General features: G+C 38.8%; 1 protein-coding gene across 1 annotated transcript in view; it reads left to right on the top strand.

Moving 5' to 3' along the window:
* Positions 1–25,375, top strand: part of sec23ip (SEC23 interacting protein) — a 157,041-nt gene that overhangs the window by 58,626 nt on the left and 73,040 nt on the right. The window contains exons 8-14 of the mRNA XM_063071924.1: positions 4,044–4,185; positions 6,035–6,243; positions 11,936–12,054; positions 16,919–17,068; positions 17,477–17,572; positions 20,756–20,971; positions 21,607–21,762. Coding sequence (XP_062927994.1) covers positions 4,044–4,185; positions 6,035–6,243; positions 11,936–12,054; positions 16,919–17,068; positions 17,477–17,572; positions 20,756–20,971; positions 21,607–21,762 — 1,088 coding nt within the window. The remainder of the gene's footprint in view (positions 1–4,043; positions 4,186–6,034; positions 6,244–11,935; positions 12,055–16,918; positions 17,069–17,476; positions 17,573–20,755; positions 20,972–21,606; positions 21,763–25,375) is intronic.

Genomic DNA, 25,375 nt, shown 5'->3' with positions numbered 1-25,375 from the left:
GTTCCAATCCATTAACAATCTGGTACCAGGAATATTCTGAGACTTGCTCAGATTTATCCTAGTAAAAGAAATGTTTACCAAATGATGATGGCTTAGTTTGAATACAAAAGTATATTTGTATTAGGTGTGAAAAGCCACAGTATCTAGATCAAGTAAATGAAGTGAAGGACATAAAAACCAATTTGAAATGTTGCATTCTGTTTCTCACTAGTCACTTTGCTATGCCTTTTATGCAAGGCCACTCCTAATTGCCCTTGAACAGCTGCAGAGCATGTGGTAAAATATTTGGGTGGAGGATTTCAAGATTTGTACCCTGTAACAGTGGGCATGTGTTGACAAGTCAGAAATCTGTGTGACTTGAAAGGGAATTTGGAGGTGATGTTATTATGGTAATTCTGTCCTTGGAGGAAAAGATCTTGGGTTTGGGAGGTGCTGTCACTGTCCAGGTAATTGAATAGATTTCTTTTAATTGATATACTTTATAGCTAGGATGCAATGGTGGTGAATGGGGTGAATACTTGTGTTAAGGGAAAAAGAATCAATCAAATGGACTGTTGAAATATTGTTTGGCTCCATTTATCTAGGGAAATGGAGGTGGTTTGATCACACTTTTTGTTTTGTAGAAAATGCCTGGAAGGTCTTCAAAGTGTTGGGAACTGAATGAATTGGTGGTGAGGAAGGTGAATACAATGTTAGCATTCATTTCAAGTGGACTAGAATATAAAAGTAAGGATGTAATGCTGAGGTTGTATAAAGCACTGTTGAGGCCTCACTTGGAGTGTTGTGAGCAGTATTGGGCCCCTTATTTAAGAAAGGATTTGCTGACATTGAAAAGGGCTCAGAGGAGGTTTATGAGAATGATTCCCAGAATGAAAGGGTAAGCACATGAGCAGCGTTTGAAGGCTTTGGGCCTGTACTCACTGGAATTTAGAAGAATTAAGGGGGATCTCATTGAAACATATTAAATGTTGAAGGGCCTAGATAGAGTGGATGTAAAGAGGATATTTCTTTTGGTGGAGGAATCTAGGGCCAGAGGACACAAAATAGAAAGACGTCCATTAAAAATGAAAATGCTGAGGAGGATGGTGAATCTGTTGAATTTGTTGCCATAGGCAGCTGTGGAGGCCAGGTCACTGCATGCATTTAAAGTGGAGGTAGATCGGTTCTTGATTAGTGTGTGAAAGGTCATGGGGAGAAGGCAGGAGAATGGGAATGAGAAGGATGTGGATCAGTCATGATGCAGTGGTGGAGCAGACTCTGGGCCAAGTGGCCTAGTTCTACTGTTATGTCTTACGGGTATTATGGAGATGAAAATATAACAGGAAAGTGGAGTTGGTGTAATATGCCCAATTCAGTGGCAGCATGGTCTATTCTTGTGCCTGACTTTGATGCAAACTCAGCCAAAATGCATGGCAAGAGTTAAGGCGAGCTAATACTTCGATTTTTTTTTATTAAACAAGGGACTCTTAGACACAACAAATTTGACATCTGTTCTTTAGTTACCCTTTATTATTTCCAAAGACCTGTAAAGCTTGCAGAAAACTCCTGGAATATGCAAAATGTCTCAATCAATGTACAAAGAAGACACTACTAAGTCATTGGTTCATTTTTATGCACTATTAGTTGGTTTTCGCCTTGTTTATTAATTACTTAATTATCAAGTAATTGGTTCCTTCATGTGATGAGTAGTGACAGTCAGCTTTTTGACAAGCTCTGCTTCAAATCAAATCTAATACAAAATATTTCTTGAGATACATGTAATTTATAATTCATAAAACCTTTTGAGTTGGATGGTATGAATTGTTATTGAATATGAATCTGTAAGGTCATGGGTGCTTATAGCACAGAAGGTTCTTTGGCTGTCTATTAAAATCATTTGCTGTATTCATTACATAAGAATATTACCTAGAACTCAAACCTACGACAGTAATTTCTGCAACAATGCAGTGAGATTGAACATTTATTTTCCATGAATAGCAGTGCAATTCGTATATTGACTAATCTTTCTCATAGAAACATTTTTTAACCTGCTTGCCAGCTTTAGTATCAGTCTTGTTTTGTTTTTAAGTTCTTTTTACCTATATTTTAAAAGCATTAAGTTGCTAGACATAAACATTATCTATTTAATCAGGCTTTTGTATTAGTTTCATTATACACCTATTATACAACAGTGTTATGTTTGACCAGTTGGTGGCACTGTAAGAAAGGTAATAACACCATAATTTCTGATCTGAAAGTGTGTTATCTACTACTGTGAGCAATTAGAACATTTTGAATAGGAAAAGATTATATGTTTAAAAAAAAATACAAAATTACCTGATAACCTGTTTGCTGGTTCCCAAATCAGCAGCAGGTTTGTTATCACCGGCACATGACATGAAATTTGTTAACTTAGCAGCTGCAGTTCAATGCAATACATAATATAGAAGAGAGAAAAAATAAAAATAAATAAATAGATCAATTGCAGTATATGTATATTGAATAGATTAAAAAATGTGCAAAAAATAGAAATAGTGAGGTAGTGTACAAAGGTTCAGTGTCTATTTAAGAATCAGATGGCAGAGGGGAAGAACTGTTCCTGAATAGCTGAGTGTGTGCCTTCAGGTTTCTGTATCTCCTACCTGATGGTAACAGTGAGAAAAGGGCATGCCCTGGGTGCTGGGTGTCCTTAATAATGGACGCTGCCTCTCTGAGACACTGCTCCCTGAAGATCTCCTGGGTACTTTGTAGGCTGGTACCCAAGATGGAGTTGACTAGATTTACAACCCTCTGCAGCTGCTTTCGGTCCTGTACAGTATTGTCAGGTAGATTTAGTACTTTTGGCTTTGAGTTAAATGGATTCGAGCTCCCACCAAGACAATCAAAGGTGATGATTCAGTGCAGTATTGTGAAGGTTTTCTGTTGTCAAAGGTTCAAGATTTTGGGTAGATTAAATGGAAGTTCTATCTGATCACTCAAATTGTTTTCAAAGAACACAGTTTGGGCGACACAGTAGCATGGCGGTTAGTGTGTTTTTATTACAGCATGGAGTGTGGGAGTTCAGAATTCAATCCCAGCATGTCTGTACAACCCCCCCCCCCGGTGGAATCCATGGGTTTTCCCATGGGTGTTCTGATTTTCTCCCACAAATCCAAAGATGTACTGGGTAGGTTAATTGGTCATTGTAAATTGTCCTGCAATTAGTTTAGGGTTAAACTGCAGTTTCCGGGAGTTGCTGAGTGGTGCAACTTGAAGGGCCAGAAGGACCTTTTCCAAGCTGTATCTAAATAAATAAAAAAAAATCTGAGGTGTTCCAGTGTTCTGGTTGATATGTCTATCCACATGATATTGGATCCCAGTGCACACAGCTGTACAGTCAACCACAGTAACTGCAGTTTACAAACTAATCCGTTGATCATGAAATGCTTTAGGGAGTTCTGGATGTGGAGGAATGCAGTACACAGAATATAAATCATTTGTAATTTGTAATTTTTGGGTTTTACATTGAGCGCTTAAATTTGTGTGACTTCTAAATATATTTGGAATATTATTTTGGAATATAAAATAAAGTACTCACATTTTATGTTGACATTGTACTTCTGCTTACAATATACTTGGCAATGATATCCCCTGGTGTATTTGAGGATTTTTGCTTTATTTCTAGTGCAAGCATTCCCAACCTGGGGTCCATGGACCTCTCAGTTAATGGTAAGGGACAATGGCATAAAAAACGTTGGGAACCCCTGTTCAAGAATTTGAATTTTAAGAATTGAGTAAATAATCCAATAATTCAGTTCCATGAGGAATTACTTTTACACAGTAGAAAAGATATATTGTTTACATTATCCAGAATGGAATTCTGAGGTGTAATTGGCATAGTGATTCATTATTGACTATAAGTTATACTATTTTCCTCTTCCAGTATTAAGCATATTGATATTGTTGTATTCTTCCCAACTAAATATGTTTTTATTTCTAAAAAAAGTTATTTCCATCTAATTATGTACATTAGATACTGATAATCATTTGCAGTTAACGTTAATGACTCAGTCCTTGTTTCTCAGTTGATGACTTCAGGAATGTTTCTCTGAAACTACTGCGAACACATTTTAAAAAAGCTGTTGATGAAAGTAAGATCTCTCGAGTTGAATTTCTTCCAGTGCATTGGCACAGTGCTCTTCATGGAGATGCAACTGGAGTAGACAGGTATATTCTCCTACTTCTATTAAGGAAGCAAATGTTATACATGGATTGAATATTAGGGCTGTTTTATGTATTTAGAAATGCAGCACAATAACAGGCATTTGTGGCCCACTGAGCCTGCGCCACTCAATTACACCTATGGGACCAATTGTTGAGAAATAATTTGCATAATATTGTCCTTGTTTAACATCAGCATAAAATCTTTTTTAAATGAAAACACTGTGAATTTCAGATTTATCTGTTTATAGCTTTGGGCTTTTCGGATAAAAGACCATATCAAACCAAGCTTTGAACATAAAATAGTGATTGGAGGAAAAGTATTTCTGTTTCAATAATTAATAAGAAAATTATTTTAATATGTTCATTTATGCTAATTTAAAGTTTGGTAAATAACAAATTCCATTTCCTGAAGGTAAAATTTTATTGAAGAATAGTAATAAAATTCTCATATATTATGTGCCCTTGCGTCTTTATTATTCAACATATTTTCTGTAAAGGATTGATTTCTTTTCTAATTGCATGTGAAAATTTGAGTACAATAAATGGCTTCTGCGGTTTGCTCCCGCTCATAAGATCTGGGCTTCTGAGCCTGAACACATCATCCTACTTTACTGATACTAGTCCAAATAATTCAATAGGTTGTGTCAAGCATAACCTTCCCTTTTGGGGTCATGCCAATTGTATTATGTAGGATCTGTGTAACAAGTAAGATTAAAGATCCTTACTGAGCCTATGCAGGAAACAAAAGCTGAAAAAAAAACAAGCTAAATATCAAGATATTTGGAGAATGTGAAAAAAGATAAAATTAAGTGAAGTTCTTTCTCGTAGGTAAATGCAGTAATTAAGATATGAAGAAACAAAACATTCTTCATCAGAATAACAGTTTTCCCTGGTATGGAAGTGGTTTGTCAGGATACAAGTATCAGAATGGGAAAATGTCTCATTCTTACTCATAATTGGAAAATATAGATAAATTCTTGTGGGGTTTAGTGTGCATCTGTCAATAAATCACTGTGAATTTATGTCCCCGTATATATTTGAATGTCAGTGCTCTGGCAGTGCTAGCAATTCACTTTTAATCATGCTTAGATACTGGAAGCTGTTATGCACTTTATCATCTTAACATTAAGTACTGATAGCCTCACCATTACTTACTGCAATGGATCATATTTTCCAGTGTATGTGACAAGATAGAGTTAACAATTTGAGTCAGTAAGCTTTCATCAGAAGATGTGATGAAAGGCTATCAAAGATTACATCTCTTTCTCAACACAGATAGTTGACCTGAGTATATTTTATGTTTTCTATTTTTTGCTTGGGATTTCCTACATGAACAGATTTTTTTTACGTTTGCAATTTATTTATTGAGAAACGGCGTGGGATATGTCCTTCTGACCCTCTGAGCCACACTGCCCAGCAAGCCCTGATTTAAACCTAGCCTAATTGCAGGGCAAGTTACAATTTACAATGACCAATTCACCTACCAACCAATATGTCTTTGGACTGCGGGAGGAACCCCGAGCACCTGGAGGAAACCCAAGCAGTCATGGGGAGAACGTACAAACTCCTTACAGACAGTGGTGGGAACTGAACCAGGCCTTGTTGCAAATAGTGAGATCACATCAATGGGATGAGGTAAAGTGGGACGAAGCATTTATAGACTACAAACAGTCTCTCACTAGCTTATTTTGTGTGGAGTAAATCCAGATAATTTTATGTAGTATAGTTTTGAATGATTTGATTGCTTTATGCTAAAATTTTTGTTACTTTATTGAGTAGTATAATTGATGTGAAACTTAATTTTGGGAAATTACTCTTTCCCATTTGACTGTTTCTATTCTTTTTACACCAGGCGCATCAAGAAAATCACATTACCAAGTATAGGCCGCTTGCGTCACTTTACCAACGAGACATTATTGGACATATTCTTCTACAATAGCCCTACATACTGTCAGACTATTGTGGATAAAATGGCTGCTGAAATCAATCGACTTTACGCTCTCTTCTTGAATCGGAATCCTAATTTCAAAGGAGGAGTCTCCCTTGCAGGACACAGCTTGGGTAATAAGTGCCGATATTTTAATATCTTGTGCTATTTTCAGTTCTAGTTTAGTGTGTAGGTGTGTTACCTATATTGAGCTAATCTGCTTGGGATTCTGGTCCTCCCAAGGTTACAAGTGGCTGAATAATAGATACCACGTATATGTGCGTGAGCCTTTGGCTATTCCTCCTGCTTTGAAACAGCAGGAAAACGCTGTGCCTTCATTATAGAGGGGGTGTGACTTTTTCCAAAGTCAGAATTGAAGTTGATATGGAGTGATCTGGATTCAGTCCTGCCCGAGTCCTAAGTAACACACACAAAATGCTGGAAGAACTCAGCAGGTCAGGCAGCATCTATGGATATGAAGGTAAATAGTCAACATTTTAGGCCGAGGCCCTTCTTCAGGAAGGAAGGGAAAAGACACCAGAATAGAAAGTTGGGGGGGGCGGGGAAGGAGGCTAGCTGGAAGGTGATAGGTGAAGTCAAGTGGATGGGAAAGATCAGGGGCTCCGAGAGGGAACAATCTGATATGTGAGGAGAGTGGACCATAGGAGAACAAGGAGTGGCGGGGAGAAGGGAAGGAGGAGGGGACCCAGGGGGAAGTGATACCCAAATGAGAGGAGGTAAAAGGTCAGAATGGAGAATAGAGGAAGAGGGTGGGATTGTTTTTACCAGAAGAAGAAATCAATATTCATGCCATCAGGTTGGAGGCTACCCAGAGGGAATGTAAGGTGTTGCTCCTCCATCTTGAGGGTGGTATTTGCATGTACTCCCTATGATGTGCGGTTCTCTACTCCCCCTTCACCAACTGTGTGTGTTTCCTCCCAAATGTTGTGCTGGTAGGTTAATTTGCTACTCTAAATTACCCCTTGGTGTGGTTAAAGACAAAAAAAATTGATGATGATGATGGGAGAATAAGTGAAGGGCTTCAGGGAAATGAGAGGAGGAGAGGGGTAACAGGACCCAGAGGAGATTGCTTCTCAGTAGTGGCATTCACCCAGTGGGGCGAATGGATTCCCTTACCATTACAAGAAAGAATCATAGTTTACTCATGTTAGAAATTGCTTTCCCCTGGCTTGATGTTGACATTCTGTGCCAAAGTGAAGTTGTTTTCCACAGATTTTGGAAAAAGCTGCTCACAAATATCTTGAGGCTTTCATGTTGAGAATTTTGCTGCGGCTTGCTACTGTCTGGAGACTTCAAAGTGCCGAGCAACTGAGAAATTATCAGCCTGGCACAGCAGCCAATCAGGTTGGGCCAGACTGTGCTAGGTTTAAACCTCTACTCCTGGCACCTGGACTGTACACTGGATCCCCACTCGCCTGGAATGAATGTAGAACTTTAATCTCTAGCTGTCCATAGTCTGGTTAGGCCTATGTCTGGGTGGCGATTGGACCCTGACTAATATTTTGCAGAGGTCATAACACAGAACATCCTCGCAAACTATGACTGATCTCAAAACTGTTTATTAGATGCTTCTCCTCAAAGCTGTCAGAAATTTTAGATTTTCAAACATCCTCCTGACATTCTGATGCACTTAAAAATCTGCAATTAAAGTAGTGTAATAAACAAAGTTGATCAAAAAAATCACAAATAATTAAAAATATTAAAGGAAAACAAGCACTTGCTTACTCCTCTACCTCTTAATCTGCAGAGATGGAATCTCAATTGAAATTAATCGGGCTTTGGATACCTGACCAGAGAGACATTGTGTAGAATCTGAATGATTCTGCATGTGGAGTGCAGTGAGAGATAATCACCGACAGATGGCGTTGCACATCCAGGACTGGCAGATGGCTGAGTTCAGCAGTTTCTTACCAGAATTGCTTGCAAAGGCCAGCAAAGCATACTGCTGGTGGGAAAGTCTAGGAGCAAATTGTAATCAAGTTTTGAAGTGGAGTACTAAATGAAGTGTGGAAATATGTCCTGTATGGTTGAATGACAGTTAAACTAGAACATGAACTTTTAATGGTTGAATTATTTTTCAAAAATGTTCTCAAAATACACTGTTTGAAACTGAACCAACCTGTTTAAAGCCTAGGTGAATCGCTAATTGGAGATGAACAGGCGATATTGCATCATTGCTGAGATGATTTCCACTTGACTGATGTCATCTGAGTTTGCCCTTCCTTAGCTTATCTGCAAGAACTGTGAAGCAAGTTTTTAAACTTGTCTATTCCCTTAAGTTCAGTGTTGATTATTTAACTATAGGTAAACTTGCTGATTTCAAAATCCGTGCATAAATTTGAAGGCAACTGTTCATAGTACAGTGCACTCATTGACTCACTAGTAAGATTGCCTTAATATTAAAAATCTTGTGCTTCCCTGAAGTAATCTGTTTTGCCTTCTCCTTGGACTTCTACCCTCCTTTAAGCACTCTGAGATGTGTGCTCCTCTCTTCTGACCAGCTTGATAATTGCTGGATTATATTGCTACATCATTGACAGCCTTTCTGTCTGCTGCCAAGGCCTTAAAGTTACTTCCTTACTGCTCTGAAACACTCCTCCATTGTGCCATCTGTATTATGTCTCCATGTTTTTAAATGTTCTTTAAAATTTCCCACTTTTCACTCAACATTTGGTCATCTCCCTTATTATCTCCTTAAGCAGCCATTTTCTTTGATGACACTTCTATGAATTTCTTTGGCAACATTACTAATGCCAGGTATTTAAAGGTTGTCATAGCAGTGACACCATTTCCCAGCTTGTGATTTTTGTGTTTTGAGTATTTAGTTTTTGCAGTCTTCCTTTAGACCAGGGGTCCCCAACTTTTTTAATGCTGTGGACCTCTACCATTAATTCAGGGGTCTGTGGATCCCAGGTTGGGAACCCCTGCATCAAGACATTCTCATTGAAGTGTTTGAAATGTGGCCAGAATGTGTGTCCCTGCCCCTTCACAGAACAGCAGAGAATTTCCGCAGTCAGTGTTAGGCACTGTGAAATAAATGCTGAGGTCAACTACTGCAAATGGCAAACAAGTCATTAGAACCCTAGTCTACAGCATGAAAAAGGATTAGAACGTGGATATGGAAGGAGTTGGCTGTTTAACATTGCAATGAAACAGGAAAAACTGAATGGAAAATGACAATAGAATTTTGGGTTATAAATAACGGTTATTGAGTGATTTGCCCGTGAGATTATGTGAGTACTTTGTTTTGCATTTACCATGAGAAATTTTCTTGTGGCTGTTTCTGATAGGTTAATTTGCATCTTTTGTTCTCATTAAGCAGAGTTGAAACTAAAATATTGCAGTATTTACTGTATATAATAAATGAGTTGAATTCACATATGGTCTCTTTATGGTAAAGAAGATCAGTCAGCCTTAGAGCATTCCCACTAATCCCACCTATTCTTCTTAAATCCATCATCCTTACTGCTACAAAGGCTGCCAACTGCAACTTGCCAGAGTCCTCTGTCTTGAGCCAGTCTTTTAAGCTTTCTCAATTGTAGCCCATCTTGGTGTATCCTTCCTCTTCCAGGGAGGTGGTCTTTGGAGCTTCTGTTGAGTCCCTGAAACTCAAGGTTTTTGCAGGATGGCATTGCTGGCCCTATGCCCAACCTTCCTCCTTTTGCCTCCCGGTTTAGACAGAAGCCCCTAAGATACAGGAGTGGAATTCGGCCATTTCATCATCGCTATTTTTCCTCAACCCCAATTCCCTGCCTTCTCACCATATCCCTTCACGCCCTGAACAATTGAGAATCTTTCAACCTCTGCCTTATATACACGTAAAGAATTGGCTTCTATGGCTGCCGGCAACAACAAATTCCACAGATTTGCCTGTCTCTGGCTAAAGAAATTCCTTCTTATCTGTTCTAAAAGGACACCCCTCTATACTGAGGTTATGTCCTCTGGTCCCAGACTCTCCCACCGCAGGAAATATCCTCTCCACATCCACTTTCAAGGCCTTTCACCATCTGATAGGTTTCAATTAGGTCACCTCCCTCATTCTTCGGAGTCCAGTGAGTACAGGTCCAGAGCCATCAAACTCTCCATTTTTTTTTTCTCGACTTGATAAAGGGTCTTGGCCCGAAATGTCAACTGTATTCTTTTTTTATATACATATATATAAAATATATATATAAATATATAGATAGAGATATATAGATATAGATGGATATATCGAGATAAATATATATATATATAGAGAGAGAGAGAGATATTTGTATGCGTTGCTTGGATTTCCAGCATCTGCAGTTTTTCTCTTGTTCTTACGACAAGCCTTTCAGTCCTGGAATTATTTTCATGAACCTCCTTTGAACCCTCTCCAATGCCAGCGTGTTCTTTCTTAGATAAGGGGCCTAAAACTGCCCATGCTATTCCAACTGAGGCGTCACCAGTGCATGATAAAGCCTCAATATTACTTCTATGCTTTATATTGTAGTTCTTTTAAAATGAATACTAGCATTGCATTTGCCTTCCTCACCACTGACTCAATCTGCAAATTAACCTTTGTGGAATCCTGCACAAGAACTCCCAAGTCCCTTTGCGCCTCAGATTTTTGAATTTTCTCTCAAAATCTGAGTTTGGAACCATTGATGGTGGAGTTCCCCACCTATTCCCTTGCATCATATTTTTTTACCTCAAATTTTCCAGTTATACCTTGAAACAGTTCATACTAGCCAATTAATCTACAAATCCAGTTGAACTGGAGATACTGCAGCTGCATTCACCAGGAGTAAATGCACAACAAACGACAGTGTCAGTTAAGCCTCCACTCCTTTAGAATTTTCAAAAAGTGAGCTTAGCTACTTGGTTTTTACCTATTGGTGGCATAAAAATACCAGTAACACTTATTACTGACATAACAGACATAATACCATTGATCAGAATTGCCTGGAAGGTGAAAGTGTTTAAAAAGATGAAATTTTTATGGCCATGCAAAGTAGTTATATTTTAACTGTAAATTTCATATAATAGAGTAAATTTCGTGAGCTCCTTTTGACAATTGGTCTTGATACTGAGGTACTTTGATCTCTTGTACCTTATTTGACTGCTCTGCTCGCGGTCATTAACAGTGTTCAATAGATTAACTACAAATTCTTTTTTGTGCTTTCTGTTGAGGGTTTAACAACTGAACATGACTTTTAGTATGCGTTTTATACTATACAGTTCTGAATTCTACAGTACTAGTTATTCAAAGTGTAAAATTTGAAAATAAGGAACTCATCAGGTCAGACAGCAGCTATGGAGGAGAGTAACCAGTTGTTGTTTCACCTGAAATGTTGAGTGTTTTTTCCAATCAATAGATGTTACCTGTCCTCCTGAGTTCCTCCAGTATTTTGTGTGTGTTACTCTGGATTTCCAGCATCTACAGAATCTCGTGTGCTCATAACTCACAGATTAATGAAATAATTTGGTAGCTGACTACAACAGCTGATGCTCAAAATGGGTTTGATTGTAAACTATTTAAGTTGGATTGTGAGATACATTTTAAATTGAGTCATAATTATAAAGTTATAGTGGTGTAAAAAATGTTGCTCTTGGGGATTGTTTTCTAAATCTTGACATTGGATTATAGTCGGTTTCTTTGAAACTGGTTACGTCCCCCTAATGGTGGTCTTATGTAGCCTAAAGTATTGGCTTTGTCTCATGTTTAAAATCAGCCCCATTTAATAAATTTACTCTCACTTATGCCTTTAACTGTTCTGTAATAAAAGAGTGCCTGTAAGATTATATTGAAGAAGAAGTACGTAACTTCTAATTTGTTCTTAGGTTCTCTGATCCTTTTTGATTTGTTGGCCAATCAGACGGGCTGCTCGTTGGCTGGTGATTCCACTCAGTCAGCATCTAATGGGACTGTGAAAGATTCTGCAAGCCCAGAAGAGTCCCAGGTACAGTTACATACAAATAATTAATTGTTGAATAAGCTTTGTAAATCTTTATGGTCAAAATGACAAATGATCAGTTTAGTATATAATATGTCATTCTTGGGGATTTGTCATTTAAACTATATTGGATGTTTTTGTTTAATGTGGAATTACTATTGGAGGTTTACTATAGCTTTGATTACATTATTAGTTGTAGTAGGCCTCTGTCGGTCAAGAATCCATCATGGATGTTGTGTCCTATCTATCAAGATGCGCCAGCCAGGGCAGTACAATATAGAGAAGAAGTTGTTGCCCATGTAGCAAGCTTCCCCCTCTCCCCACATCTGATAAACCCAAACGAATGGCAGAGATCAATATAGTTTGGTACCAGCAGTGTCACAGGAGTTGAAGAACTCAATGTAGGACTGCCTTAGGGACTCCAACTCCAGATTTTTCCCTTGGGGTTTACTCCCAAAGCCTTCCCTATGAATGGGTATAGCTGCAAAGCAGCAGAGGTTTGAGATCAGAGTTTTCTTTGCTTAGATGATCTGCCAATCATGGCTGACGAGCCCTGTCTTCCCAAAGCAACTGGTTTTAAGGCACCAGTAAATTGTCTTCGTCCCTTCTCCTGTCAGTAGAATGGTCCCGTCAGGCTTAGTAGCTAAGCCACACGTGAAAGCCAGGAGCTGGGCTTGGTTGTCAGAGGCTATTTGAGGTGCATGCAATTGGAGCATTTTATAGGTAGTGGGAACTTATTGCTTTTACCAACCCCGACTGTAACAACCTTAAAGAACCATTGGCTGTAGTAACCATTGACAATGGTCTATCTCATTTCTAAACCTCGCAATGTGCTATTGTGCTGACTGTTTTACCAAAGAAAGTCCTTCTGTATGTGAACTGAAACTAAGGTTTTCTAAGAGGAACATAAAAATTAAAGATTAAGAGGCACCTATTTCTCCAAGCAGATGGGCTTCTGTTATTTGGTTTGGAATTGTTGAGTGGTCAGGATAGTCCCAACTTCATATAAAGGTAATGTTTGACTTTGGCATTTAGGAACTGAGATTATAGAAGTTTCTTGAAAAATGTTTGCTTTGATTCTGATTATGTCATTCTTTTTGAATGCAGTAGATTTTAATCAGGGAGCAATAGTTGTTCATGAGTAAACCTCCAGTCAAACAAACTATTTTAATTCCAGGCTTTCCAATCAAAAGTTTTTTATTATCATTTTATGTCAAATAGGAATTAATTTTGGACTTGACCAAAAGGAACGTTCTGTTATTTCTTTTAAACAAATGAGGTATATTTGTATAGGTTTGACTTTCAGAATGTTGCTTTCACCGACTTGATTGGTAACCGAGTTTTGAAATTTATATTTGTGAAAACTCCATTTCACAAATTTGCAGGTGTAGATATTTTGCTGGTACGTTGCATACCTCTGAGTTGCTGAAATATCTGCACCTGCAAATTGTTCTATTCCCATAATGAACAAGCATGTTTTTTATAAGGATATTTCATATCAACCAAAGTCATTGTACTTGGTTAGCAGTTAGACTGGGTGATACGTACAGTTATGTTTTATGAAAACTCTATCACAACTTGTATCCAATGTTGTTGGTAATTGCAATTACATTCTGAATTTAACTGGTTCATAGTTAGTGCCATCTGCCCCACTGTTCCACCACCTGGTTATATTTTTCATCAACACCTACATTCAAACTACCAAACTAGAAAGTGGCTCCTGTCATTTAAATCTTAAGCACTTCCTATGATGTCTTCTCTGTCTACGATTCCTGTATTCCTGTGTATTTTCCATCTCTACAAAATCCTACTTTCTCATTCCTAAGATCACAGTCACTATGTCCTTCATGACCAGGTGTATTTTAAATGGCTGTTTCCCAAATTACTTCATCCTCCCCCAACTCAAATGTTCTAAAAGTTCTGCGCTAGTTTCATTTCCATTCTCCCTGTAACAAGGGGTGGTTGCCAAGCTGAGTTGAACCAGGGTAGGTTATGGCAAAGTTCAGTATCTTTTACCTGATGATGACTAGGAGAGGCATACACCAGGTGGACCCAAGTGCAGAGGAGACCAGGGACAAGGTTGGAGTTGAATGAAGAATCTTTACTAGGGGATTAGTTTGTAGGGAACCTTAGTGACTGCATTGATTTTGATCTTTCATAATTAGTGGTTGGCAGTAACAATCGTTAAATTCTCTTCAAATAAAGGAGAGCAGGGATAGAAAATAAATGAAGACAATTACCTTGGACACGTGTCATAGGAAAAGTGCTAAGTGCAAGTTTTTTTTCATACGGTAGTTTTAATCTGCAAGGTATTGAAGAGAAGTATATTTAATGTATTTGTATTTTCAACAAGAGTTTATGACACAAAATGAGGGCTCAGAAGAAAATAATATATTAGTATGAATTGAGAGTAGGTTAATGGCTCAGAAGCAAGGAGCTGCAAAGCTTTCTAGTGAGCTAAATGCTTGGGTGATTTCCATCAGTGGGTTAGATGGGAAGACTGAGTGTAATATGCCTATTCATATGTACCAACTATACACCACTAGGTGGGAAATAAACCGAGGCAAATGTAGGTGGCAAAGAGCTGTGGATTAATTTAGAAGATAGATGAGTGTGGCTGTTAAAATCTCATGTACAATTTGTGATTTTTATCTATTTCCTTGGAAGAATAGAAATACAGAAGTAGTTCTCAAATGGCGAGGGACTAGGTTGTATTTATATTCAATGGGTCCTGAATGTTTCATAAATGAATCATAAAGTTAATATTCAAACACAGCAGGCAGATGGTATACTGACCTTTATTACAATGGTATTGAATATTGGAGAAATAAAATCTTACTACAGTTTATATATGAGACTTGTTGGCCTTCTTTCTGAACGTGATGTACTATTTTGACTCTTTTGCCTTGTAGGTTCGCTAGTTTGATTGTTTGATGAAGGAAATTTGAGCAACTTGATCTATGCTCTTCAGAGTTCAGAAGGATCTGAAGTGTACACTTTGAAATATAAAATCCTGAAAGGGAATCAGATGACAGATTTTAGGAATTATAACAAAGGCCCCTCCTTTTTATCTTTAAAAAAAAAAGTAAAACTTGTCTAGGAAGTAATGTAATAGCAAGGAAAAAAGGATTTGATGGCTATTAGGTAATGGAGAAAAGATAGAAATGGGTATTATCATGGTCAGCAAAATTTAATCTCAATATTTGGAGCATTACCCTCGACCATTAGGCACTATAATGAGTCAACCTATAGCCAGGGAAGTGATGACTCCCTCCTGTTAGATTTATTGAGGTAACTTATTTTTTTTATTCTTGCTACTTCTCTTCTAATATTTATGTCTGTGCACTTTCCTGCTACTGTGACACTGTAATTTCCTTTGTGATCAATAAAGTATCTATTTTTATCTGAAGGGATAAATTAACTGAAGGTGTGATTACTAAGTTTGCTGATGGCACGGGGAAGAATGGAAAATAAGCTGTAAAGAAGGTGGTTACAAAGGGATATGAATAGATTAAGTGAATGGGTAAAGAGCTGGCAATTGGAGAACAATGTGGGAAAATGTGAAATTGTCCATTATGCAGTTCATTCAAAATTAGATGCAGATTGAAATAACTGTTGACGCAGTCAAACAGCCCTGTGTGACATGGATGTTTACTGATATTGTTAGCTAGGGTCACAGCTTGTGTGCCAAGTGTAAGATGAAATGAATTACTGATAGAAATTTGAGGTGGGTGTTCTGCAGTTTCCTCAAGTTTGGACATTGGTGACATCACATCTAAAGTATTTTTGTAGTCTCTTTATTTAAGGAAAAGGGTTGTGCATTTGAAGCATAAAAGATTTACTAGACAGATATGGGAAGTCAGTGAACTTCTGGGGGAGGTGGGATGTCTGGTGTAACTATGTTAGATCCTGAGCAGTTTTGACAGGATGGATGTGGAAGTGATATTTTCTCTTGAGGAAATCTGGAATCTATATGGCTCACTGTATAAAAATTAAGGGACATAAAAAGTTTTCTTCGAATTTTCTTCCTTAGAGTGGTGGTAATCTTAGCACAGAATTATTTTGTTTTTTGATAGCTCAGGGATGAGAAGGTTACTGGGATAGGTAGGAACGTGGAGTTCAGATTATAATCACATTATCTGTTTTCTGATTAAATGGCAGAGCAACACTGAGGAGCTGAGTGGTCAGTACATGGAGAGGAGAGATTCAGAGGGCAGTAGGCCAAACATGGACTGGAAGAGCCTGTTTCCATGTTGTATGACTTCTGATACCTCATATTTACATTTTAATGTACAGCCACCTAATTAACGTAATCATTTTGACAAAACCTCTCTGAGGTTCCTCTCTTAATGAAACTAACTTCCTGGAAAAATCTTAAAGCAAGAATTTGTGGGTCAAGGGTTGAATGGAACTGCAGTTTCAAGGCCAAAATGTTCCCTTTTCGGATAGACCAGGAAACGTAGAAAACCTGCAGCAAAATACAGGCCCTTTGACCCACAGTGCTGTGCCGAACATGTACTTACTTTAGAAATTACCTAGGGTTACCCATAGCCTTCTATTTTTCTAAGATCCGTGATGTTTGAAACTTTGCAGATCTTCGTGAGGGAGTATTTGTTTTTCAAGCATTAAGGCAATTAAAGCAATAATGTTATTGGAAAATGAGAAAAGAACAATGCATTTCTCTTTATCCTTAAGACGATTTGAAATTAAGTGCCAGCAAACTTAACCGAGAAAGCAAGTATTTCTTCTTTCTTGTTTGATGTTATAATTCTATGTATTAAAATAGAACAATGATTATGTGATTGTATTCAGTTTAGTGTAGTTGAATCAGAATTTTTTAAACACAAGTAAGTTCGAAATTTATTTGAAGGACCAGAATTGTCAAGATACTGAAGATTTTAATGAACTGAAGGATGAACAAGAGGAGGAATTCCAGTCCTTATCAGAAGTGTTGGAATCACTCAGTCTCTCTGAATACCTCACCACTTTGGAAAAGGAAAAAATAGACATGGAATCATTGGTAAGTGTTTTTCCATTCCATATAGATTGAAGATTATCTCTCTGTCCTCCCCCCCCCCCGCCAGACTTATAAAAGTTTAATGCAGTTTCCAGTAAAACCTTGCATAATATTCGTGTTTTTTTGGAGTTCGTAGTTAATACTGTTCAATTTTTTTTGTCTGAACTTAATCTTCATAGATAAAATTTTAATGATATAATGCTTTTTCCTGTAAACTTGTATTTCAACTAGTTATTCTCTCTGGTTTCACATGTTACACTGTGCTCCATTAAGAAAAAGGACTGAAACTTAATTAACCATACTTATCAGTGGTGTTGCAACAGATGAATCAATCTTTGAAAAAGGACAGATTAATATATTGCTTGTCACGCTTCAGCAGCTCAATTCACTCCTTTTCTTGCTCGTTTTTAGCTCATGTGTACAGTGGATGACTTGAAGGAAATGGGGATCCCTCTTGGACCAAGAAAGAAAATTGCCAATTTTGTAAAAGAGAAGGTTAATGCACAGGTATCATCATCATTACTGAAAGATGCTTGAATTGTTGGCAGCCCTAACAATCAGTAATGAAATTAAACTTTATCTCTTGTAAGCACTGAATTGAATGGAAACTAAATAGAAATAGCATCTAAAAGGAAGGTAGGTACTGCATTTTTGCACTGCTTTCTTTCTTCAAATAGTCTTATGACTGAAGTTCATGTAGGATGGTGCAGTAAGATGTGCATTAGGAAGAAAGTGAATGATGCTCTGATTCTCATTTTAAAACAGTGATGCAGATAGAAATATAGAAAGTAACTGAATAATCCACAGGCTCTTGCTGTCTAATTTATCACAAACACTGCTCATGTTTGAGAAGGCTTATGAAATTGCACTGAACATTATCATTGTGAAGCAAAATCATTGTCATGGATGGAATGATTTACAAGTATGAAAAATTTAACACTCATTTTCTGAGTATGTAGTTCAGCAGAATAGGATCCCACGACAGGAACATTATGCTATAAGGGTGATAGGTTTATTGTGAGTTAAGAATCTTCGACAATTGGAACTTGCTTTGTGTAGAATTCCAAAAGTGCCTTCAACATTGTCTTCTTAACATGAAGTGAAAGTGTCTTAAATGGCTACTATGCTGGATGGAACTAGCTGAACTATAAGTTGCAGGACATGTAAATTCTACTTGTATTTCTTTTAAATGTTGACATAGCTTAAAAATGGTGCAGTGTTTAGTGTATTTGTACGAAGTTCTTTATCTCTCTTTTTAAAATAAGTAGCACCGGCCAGAAGGAAATGGCATTCTTTAAGAGATGCCTACAATTTGGAACCACTGAAAATAAATATAGCTTTTTTTGTGGAGGTGAAATGTTATTGGAAGCATTGGCAGGCAATAAGTTCCATCTGTGTACAAAAATGCTATCTTTATTATTTAAAAGGAAAATTTTGTTTGGAAGTCTATTTAATTTCTTTTGCACGTTCATTAGAAGTGTCCCCAGTATTCTGAAACCAGTTAGAGTACAAATTCTTGGCCTCTATGCCATCTGTTTTGTTGTATAATTAGCAGATAAAATCAATGAGCAGTTCTATGTATTTTAGTTTTTGTGGCCAAATGAAGCAGAAATACATGACAAAGAAATCCTCTGTCTGGTTCTGTTGATAAAAAAGCAAGGACCTAATTAAAGTTGCTGGTGAACGCAGCAGGCCAGGCAGCATCTGTAGGAAGAGGTGCAGTCGACGTTTCAGGCCGAGACACTTCGTCAGGACAAACTGAAGGAAGAGTGAATAAGGGATTTGAAAGTTGGAGGGGGAGGGGGAGATCCAAAATGATAGGAGAAGACAGGAGGGGGAGGGATAGAGCCAAGAGCTGGACAGGTGATAGGCAAAAGGGGATACGAGAGGATCATGGGACAGGAGGTCCGGGAAGAAAGACCGGGGGGGGGGGACCCAGAGGATGGGCAAGAGGTATATTCAGAGGGACAGAGGGAGAAAAAGGAGAGAGAGAAAGAATGTGTGCATAAAAATAAGTAACAGATGGGGTACGAGGGGGAGGTGGGGCATTAGCGGAAGTTAGAGAAGTCGATGTTCATGCCATCAGGTTGGAGGCTACCCAGACGGAATATAAGGTGTTGCTCCTCCAACCTGAGTGTGGCTTCATCTTTACAGTAGAGGAGGCCGTGGATAGACATGTCAGAATGGGAATGGGATGTGGAATTAAAATGTGTGGCCACTGGGAGATCCTGCTTTCTGTGGCGGACAGAGCGTAGATGTTCAGCAAAGCGGTCTCCCAGTCTGCGTCGGGTCTCGCCAATATATAAAAGGCCACATCGGGAGCACCGGACGCAGTATATCACCCCAGTCGACTCACAGGTGAAGTGTTGCCTCACCTGGAAGGACTGTTTGGGGCCCTGAATGGTGGTAAGGGAGGAAGTGTAAGGGCATGTGTAGCACTTGTTCCGCTTACACGGTTAAGTGCCTGGGGTGATATACTGCATCCAATGCTCCCGATGTGGCCTTTTATATATTGGCGAGACCCGACGCAGACTGGGAGACCGCTTTGCTGAACATTTACGCTCTGTCCGCCAGAGAAAGCAGGATCTCCCAGTGGCCACACATTTTAATTCCACATCCCATTCCCATTCTGACATGTCTATCCACGGCCTCCTCTACTGTAAAGATGAAGCCACACTCAGGTTGGAGGAACAACACCTTATATTCCGTCTGGGTAGCCTCCAACCTGATGGCATGAACATCGACTTCTCTAACTTCCGCTAATGCCCCACCTCCCCCTCGTACCCCATCTGTTACTTATTTTTATGCACACATTCTTTCTCTCTCTCCTTTTTCTCCCTCTGTCCCTCTGAATATACCTCTTGCCCATCCTCTGGGTCCCCCCCCCCCCGGTCTTTCTTCCCGGACCTCCTGTCCCATGATCCTCTCGTATCCCTTTTGCCTATCACCTGTCCAGCTCTCGGCTCCATCCCTCCCCCTCCTGTCTTCTCCTATAATTTTGGATCTCCCCCTCCCCCTCCAACTTTCAAATCCCTTACTCACTCTTCCTTCAGTTAGTCCTGACGAAGGGTCTCGGCCTGAAACGTCGACTGCACCTCTTCCTACAGATGCTGCCTGGCCTGCTGCGTTCACCAGCAACTTTGATGTGTGTTGCTTGAATTTCCAGCATCTGCAGAATTCCTGTTGTTTGCGTTTTAAAAAAAAAAGGACCTAATTAGCTAATTTTTGCATCTCTCTGTTACTGATGATCTTGTACTTTATCACCTTGATGAATAACTGTAAATACGGTAGTATATTTAAGGATATTATTCCAGCTTCTGCTACTGTTTTTTAAAATTTGCTTCTAATTCAAAGTTGGAGAAGGGGAAAGTGAGATTTGTATGCTTTTTCAAGGATTAGGCTGATTATAAGTCATTATTTTCCTGATTTTTGTTTTTAAATTAGATAATTTGAAGGTCCTTGCCTTGCCTCACTCTACCCCTACCCACCCCAACTCTACCAAAAATTAACCAACAAAGTTTTGTTTATGAGGTAAAAAGAGTTTACTGCAAACTCTTTAAATATGGTTTTAACTCTTACTGAGTTGATTGCTGAATTAATTTTTATTTATTTTTCACTTCAAGTGTTTTCACCAGGATTGCTAGAAATAGAATTTAGTTGGTTTGTTGAATTTTCTTTTCATTGCTTCAGGCGAAGAATAAAGCTGCAACTGAGAAAAAAGCAGCATTGGAAGCCATGAAGAAAGTTCAGCAAGAGGCTTTGCAAAAGGCTAAGGAGGAAGCTGCTGATACAAACTCATTAGCTGGAGAAAAGCAGAGCATGTTGAAGAGAGTGCTATCTTGTGGTGCAGCCACTGTTTCGTCTGTCAAAGTTCATTATGATCGTTTTGAAGCTGGTGCTGGCCAGGTAAAGAAGGCTTTAAAGCTTGAGTTTGGTAGTTGGATTTTTCCCCCCTTTGGCCATTGAGTAATGAAGAAGATTGTGTGGGTGTTTCTGAGAAGGCATCATTTTAAGGTTACCTGGCATCTGTTAAACTATAAACTGCATTCTGCATTCTGAAAGTTTTGTTGTTTCTCCTGAATTTTTATTCATCGCCCCCTAGTTTCAGACTTTGGCCTCTATCCCCACAAACAATGAGCCCCAACTCACTAACTTTAAAAGCTTCAATTTGATCACGCTTCATGCATTTATTTCCTGAACAGAAAGATCCAGTCATAATTTTTTCTTGCTCCTAGACCTGTGAATACTACCTCATTTTATAGAACCAAAGTTCGGTATTAATTTAATTAAACCTCTTTTTAATTTTACTCCCTTTATAAACAAATCCCAAGGCTTTACATATTCATGATTTTGTTAATCTACATATCTATTTTAAATTACTTATTACTTTTGAATATCTTTGTACTACCACATGATTTAAACATTTTTTCATGTACAAACATTTGTAATATTTAATACCACATACAGTGTTTAAAATGCTAGAATTACTGACAATTTTGCTGTTCATTTTTTTTCACTTGTGTACTGCTGTGTATTCTCAGGTTTCTGTGGCTTATCGTGGCTTAGATTTTGAGCCAGACAATTTCTTTGCCTTGGGTTCTCCTATTGGTATGTTCCTCACTGTGCGTGGGTTGGAGAAGATTGATGAAAACTACAGACTACCAACCTGCAAGGGATTTTTCAATATTTATCATCCAGTAAGTCTAACGCACTGTGAACTGAGTTTTAAGTGTCACTTTTTTTACTCTCAACTATTTGATTCTGAAATATAATGTGTGAACTCTGCTCTTGTATCTATTTAGGTTTTCATGTATTGCAAAATTCAATTGAATTTTCTTCTGACTCCATTTCAGCTCCTTTTTCTTAATCTATTTACTGTATGGTTTTGTTTGTTCTTAAATGCATGGTCAGTGTATCTAAGACAGCTACGTTATATTCCTTAAACTCTGCTTTGAAATGTAAATAAATTCCTCTTGGGAGTAGTCTGACAAGAAATAATACAGAAAGTATCGGAAAATAATTCTAATCAATTTGCTAATTATGCTTTTAAAGAAAAACTTGCGCTAATTTCTTATGTAGTTTCCTGGTAAGCCTCAGGCTCGCTCAACTTGCTTTCGTCTAGGGGGAGCAGCCTTTGGTCCCGCCAAACTGGGTAATCAAGTTTGTGTGGATGCTGTGTGATGTACCCCACCCCGCCAAATAACAGACAATACACCATATACGATTAAATGATTACACTTTATAAGTATTTCTTGGTGATGGGTTAGTAGAAACAAATACAATAAAGGTGCCAAGTCAGTTATCAGTTCTGTACACAAATAACTCGTTGGAGCTCACGCAATATCCTTAGTCCACCATTCGATTTCTTCTGAACTCTGCCGGGTCCCGAGCCCCCACTTGGGGTCTGCTCCGCTAGCCAGCTCACAGCATCTATTCGTGTGCGCCTTCTCTCTTCATCCCCATGGCGCGATCTGACCAAATTCTGCGCAAACAGCTTTCAGGTACACAAGAAAGAATAACATCTGTCCCAATTAGTTAGCAAATGAATACAAATCCCGTTATCACTAATTATAACCTAAACATGCTGCTACCGGGAACCCTTTACATCAGCAGTTAACATTACAGAGGAGCCATCTTATTAGCCTTAGCAAGTAACATGAAAGAAGAAACCCCTTACACTTAAAAAAACACAATGTAGGTGAACAACATTTTAAAATCATTCTTGTACGTAGATGTGCACAGGTGACTTCCAAGAATATTCTTGACTTTCGTTCTGTTTCAGACAAAGTATCACAATCAAACATTAGCAAGAAAGATTGTAAGAATCTTTGCAACTAGTTTTCACAAATTACATGCAAAACAGGATTGGTGTCATAATAATAAATATTAATTTTTTTCTCAATTTCTCTCAGTACAAATGATGGTACAGTTGAATATTCCCTTGTTATGATGGGCTTTGCTGACTTAGATCTTAAAAAATAGAAGAGCAAATTGGGATGGCAATCTTGATTATAATATTTTGAGTTGCAGGTAGTGTTATACTTGCTATGCTTGATTGTTACGTTGGTCTCTTTGGCATCCTGTAAATAGAAGCTACTAGTTGAATCTGAGTAGGTTTGAAGTTCGGCAGTTGCAAACTTTGGTTAGACTATATTCAAACTACTTGTTTCATTTTTGCCATGCTACACTCTAGAGCCATTACAAAGTCTAAATTTATATTTTATTTTTGCCGGGCAATGTGGAGTCATAGATGCTTTCAGTGCGGAAGGCATTCTCGCTGTGTAGCTATTTGATTTGGCTTGCTGCAGCTTATGACAGCCCAGTTGTTCACCCAGTAATTATTAAATGCAGTGATAGTTTCTCCTTTCATGTTGTCTTGTAAGTGGCAATCTCTGCTCCCTGTATGTAAAAGGCTTTCTACAACTCTTCTTTAAACTTCCCGACAATTATTATAACTCTATTCCTCTTTGTCATTTTGAACTCCTCCATTGGTCAGGATTGACCATAGATGTTGTGTTCCATCTGTCTACGTGATATGTAAGCCAGCGCAATATGATATGGAGAGAAACTGTTGCCCATGCAGTAGGCTACCCCTCTCCACGCAACTGATGAATCCAAATGATCGGCAGAGACCAAAACAGTTTGACACCAGTGGTATCATAGGAGTTGCCAGTCAGTGTTGAACACAATGCCTTAGGGACTCCAGCTCCAGATCTTTATCATTAACCACAGTAGTAACAAGATTGTCCAAATTATTTCCCCTCTATAGTATACTCCACGACCATTGCAAAGTCTATAGATCTATGTTTCCACCTAACCAGTAGAAATTATTACTGGGACCATTAATATGTTCGACAAATTTTAATTTTCTTTGGGGTCATATATGGCAACATAGTCTGCAGAAAGATTTAGCCATTTCTTTGTGAATGATTTGATCAGTGTAAGGTATTGCAGTCTAAATGAAGAGTTGAATTTTATTACGACAGATTTATTATAGATCTGTGCAGCCACAACAGACGCTGCTCTAACACAGACTGAAGCGAGACTTTCCAGGCGCAGATCCGTGGTCTCGCGAGACTAACAGATCCCACCATTATAGATCTGTAGGTTGAAAGGTGACTCCAAATTTAAGATTTGATCTTCATTCTGCATTGAACTGCCAAGTGCAGCTGCTATTCAGTGCATTGCTTTTTAGCCTCTTGAACTTTACATGAAAAGGAAAGTGTTGAATTTAGATTCTGCTGCGAGATACTGAGTCACAAGAAACTAGATGATTCCTTAGTTCATTAGTTATGCCTGTTCTAATGGTTGTAAAGGAAAGGTACGTCGCATCTGGAGTTTCTCCGGTTTCCCTCCATGCCTCTCTGCTGTAGTGGGGAACTGCGTACGAGGCAAGTTACAGCAGTGCTTTACCATTGTCTTCTGCCAGGTGAGTTTCCAAAGAGATCACCAGCTTGTAACCCAGCACTGATGGAAAGCATGCAGGGGAGCTGGCTGGATTCGAACTTGGGAACTTATATCCCGAAGTCCGGCACTGATGCCACTACGCCACCAACTGGGTCCTAATGGTTGTACTAAAAAAAAATGTATATCCTTTGTGACAAAAAAAGCCAGTTATCAGAAGATGGATGCCGATAAGAGGACAATGGGGGAATCTTCAGAGATGTTAATGAGAGACGAGAGGGATTAACGGAAAGGAGACACAGTTCCGAGTATTGTCAGAGACCGGGGCTTTGAACCCTGAACTGTTTGAAGTGTGATGGACAGGCGATACCCCAGCAGGGGGATAAAAAGGGACAGGTTTGCTAAGGCAACAGACACACGACTCCACGAGGTAACGAGACCCTGAAATCGGTGTGCCCCCCCCCCCACTAGTTGGTGGGAGTTGTTGGAGGGTCTGGTCGCGGGTCCAGCCATAGACGCACAGGGTAGAAAGGTACGGATCGGCGGGAACCTGGTGTGTGTGTCCACCCTTGCCTGGGTGCCGGGTTCACCGCAGAAGAACGATCGTATCTGGAACGGAAGGGTCACAGTCGGTGACCTCAGAAGACATTACCAAGGACTCGCCCGAAAGCTAACTGCGAGGAATATCGAAGGTCTGTGTGGAATCCGTTTTGAATATTCATTTGCTTTCGCTCTCTCTCCTTTTCCCTGCCCAACGGCACAACAGTGATTACTGCGAACTGAACTGAACTCAATTGAACTGAACTTGGCGTCACTTGAAACTGGTCATTTACTCCTAGACTGCGATAGAGCTTGATTGATCCTATTATCCTAGTTCTGTGTACATGTGTGTTTTATCGTTGCTGA

Source organism: Mobula hypostoma, chromosome 19 (assembly GCF_963921235.1).
Source record: "Mobula hypostoma chromosome 19, sMobHyp1.1, whole genome shotgun sequence".
Classification (NCBI taxonomy): domain Eukaryota; kingdom Metazoa; phylum Chordata; class Chondrichthyes; order Myliobatiformes; family Myliobatidae; genus Mobula; species Mobula hypostoma.
This window is presented reverse-complemented; position numbering and strand designations above follow the sequence as displayed.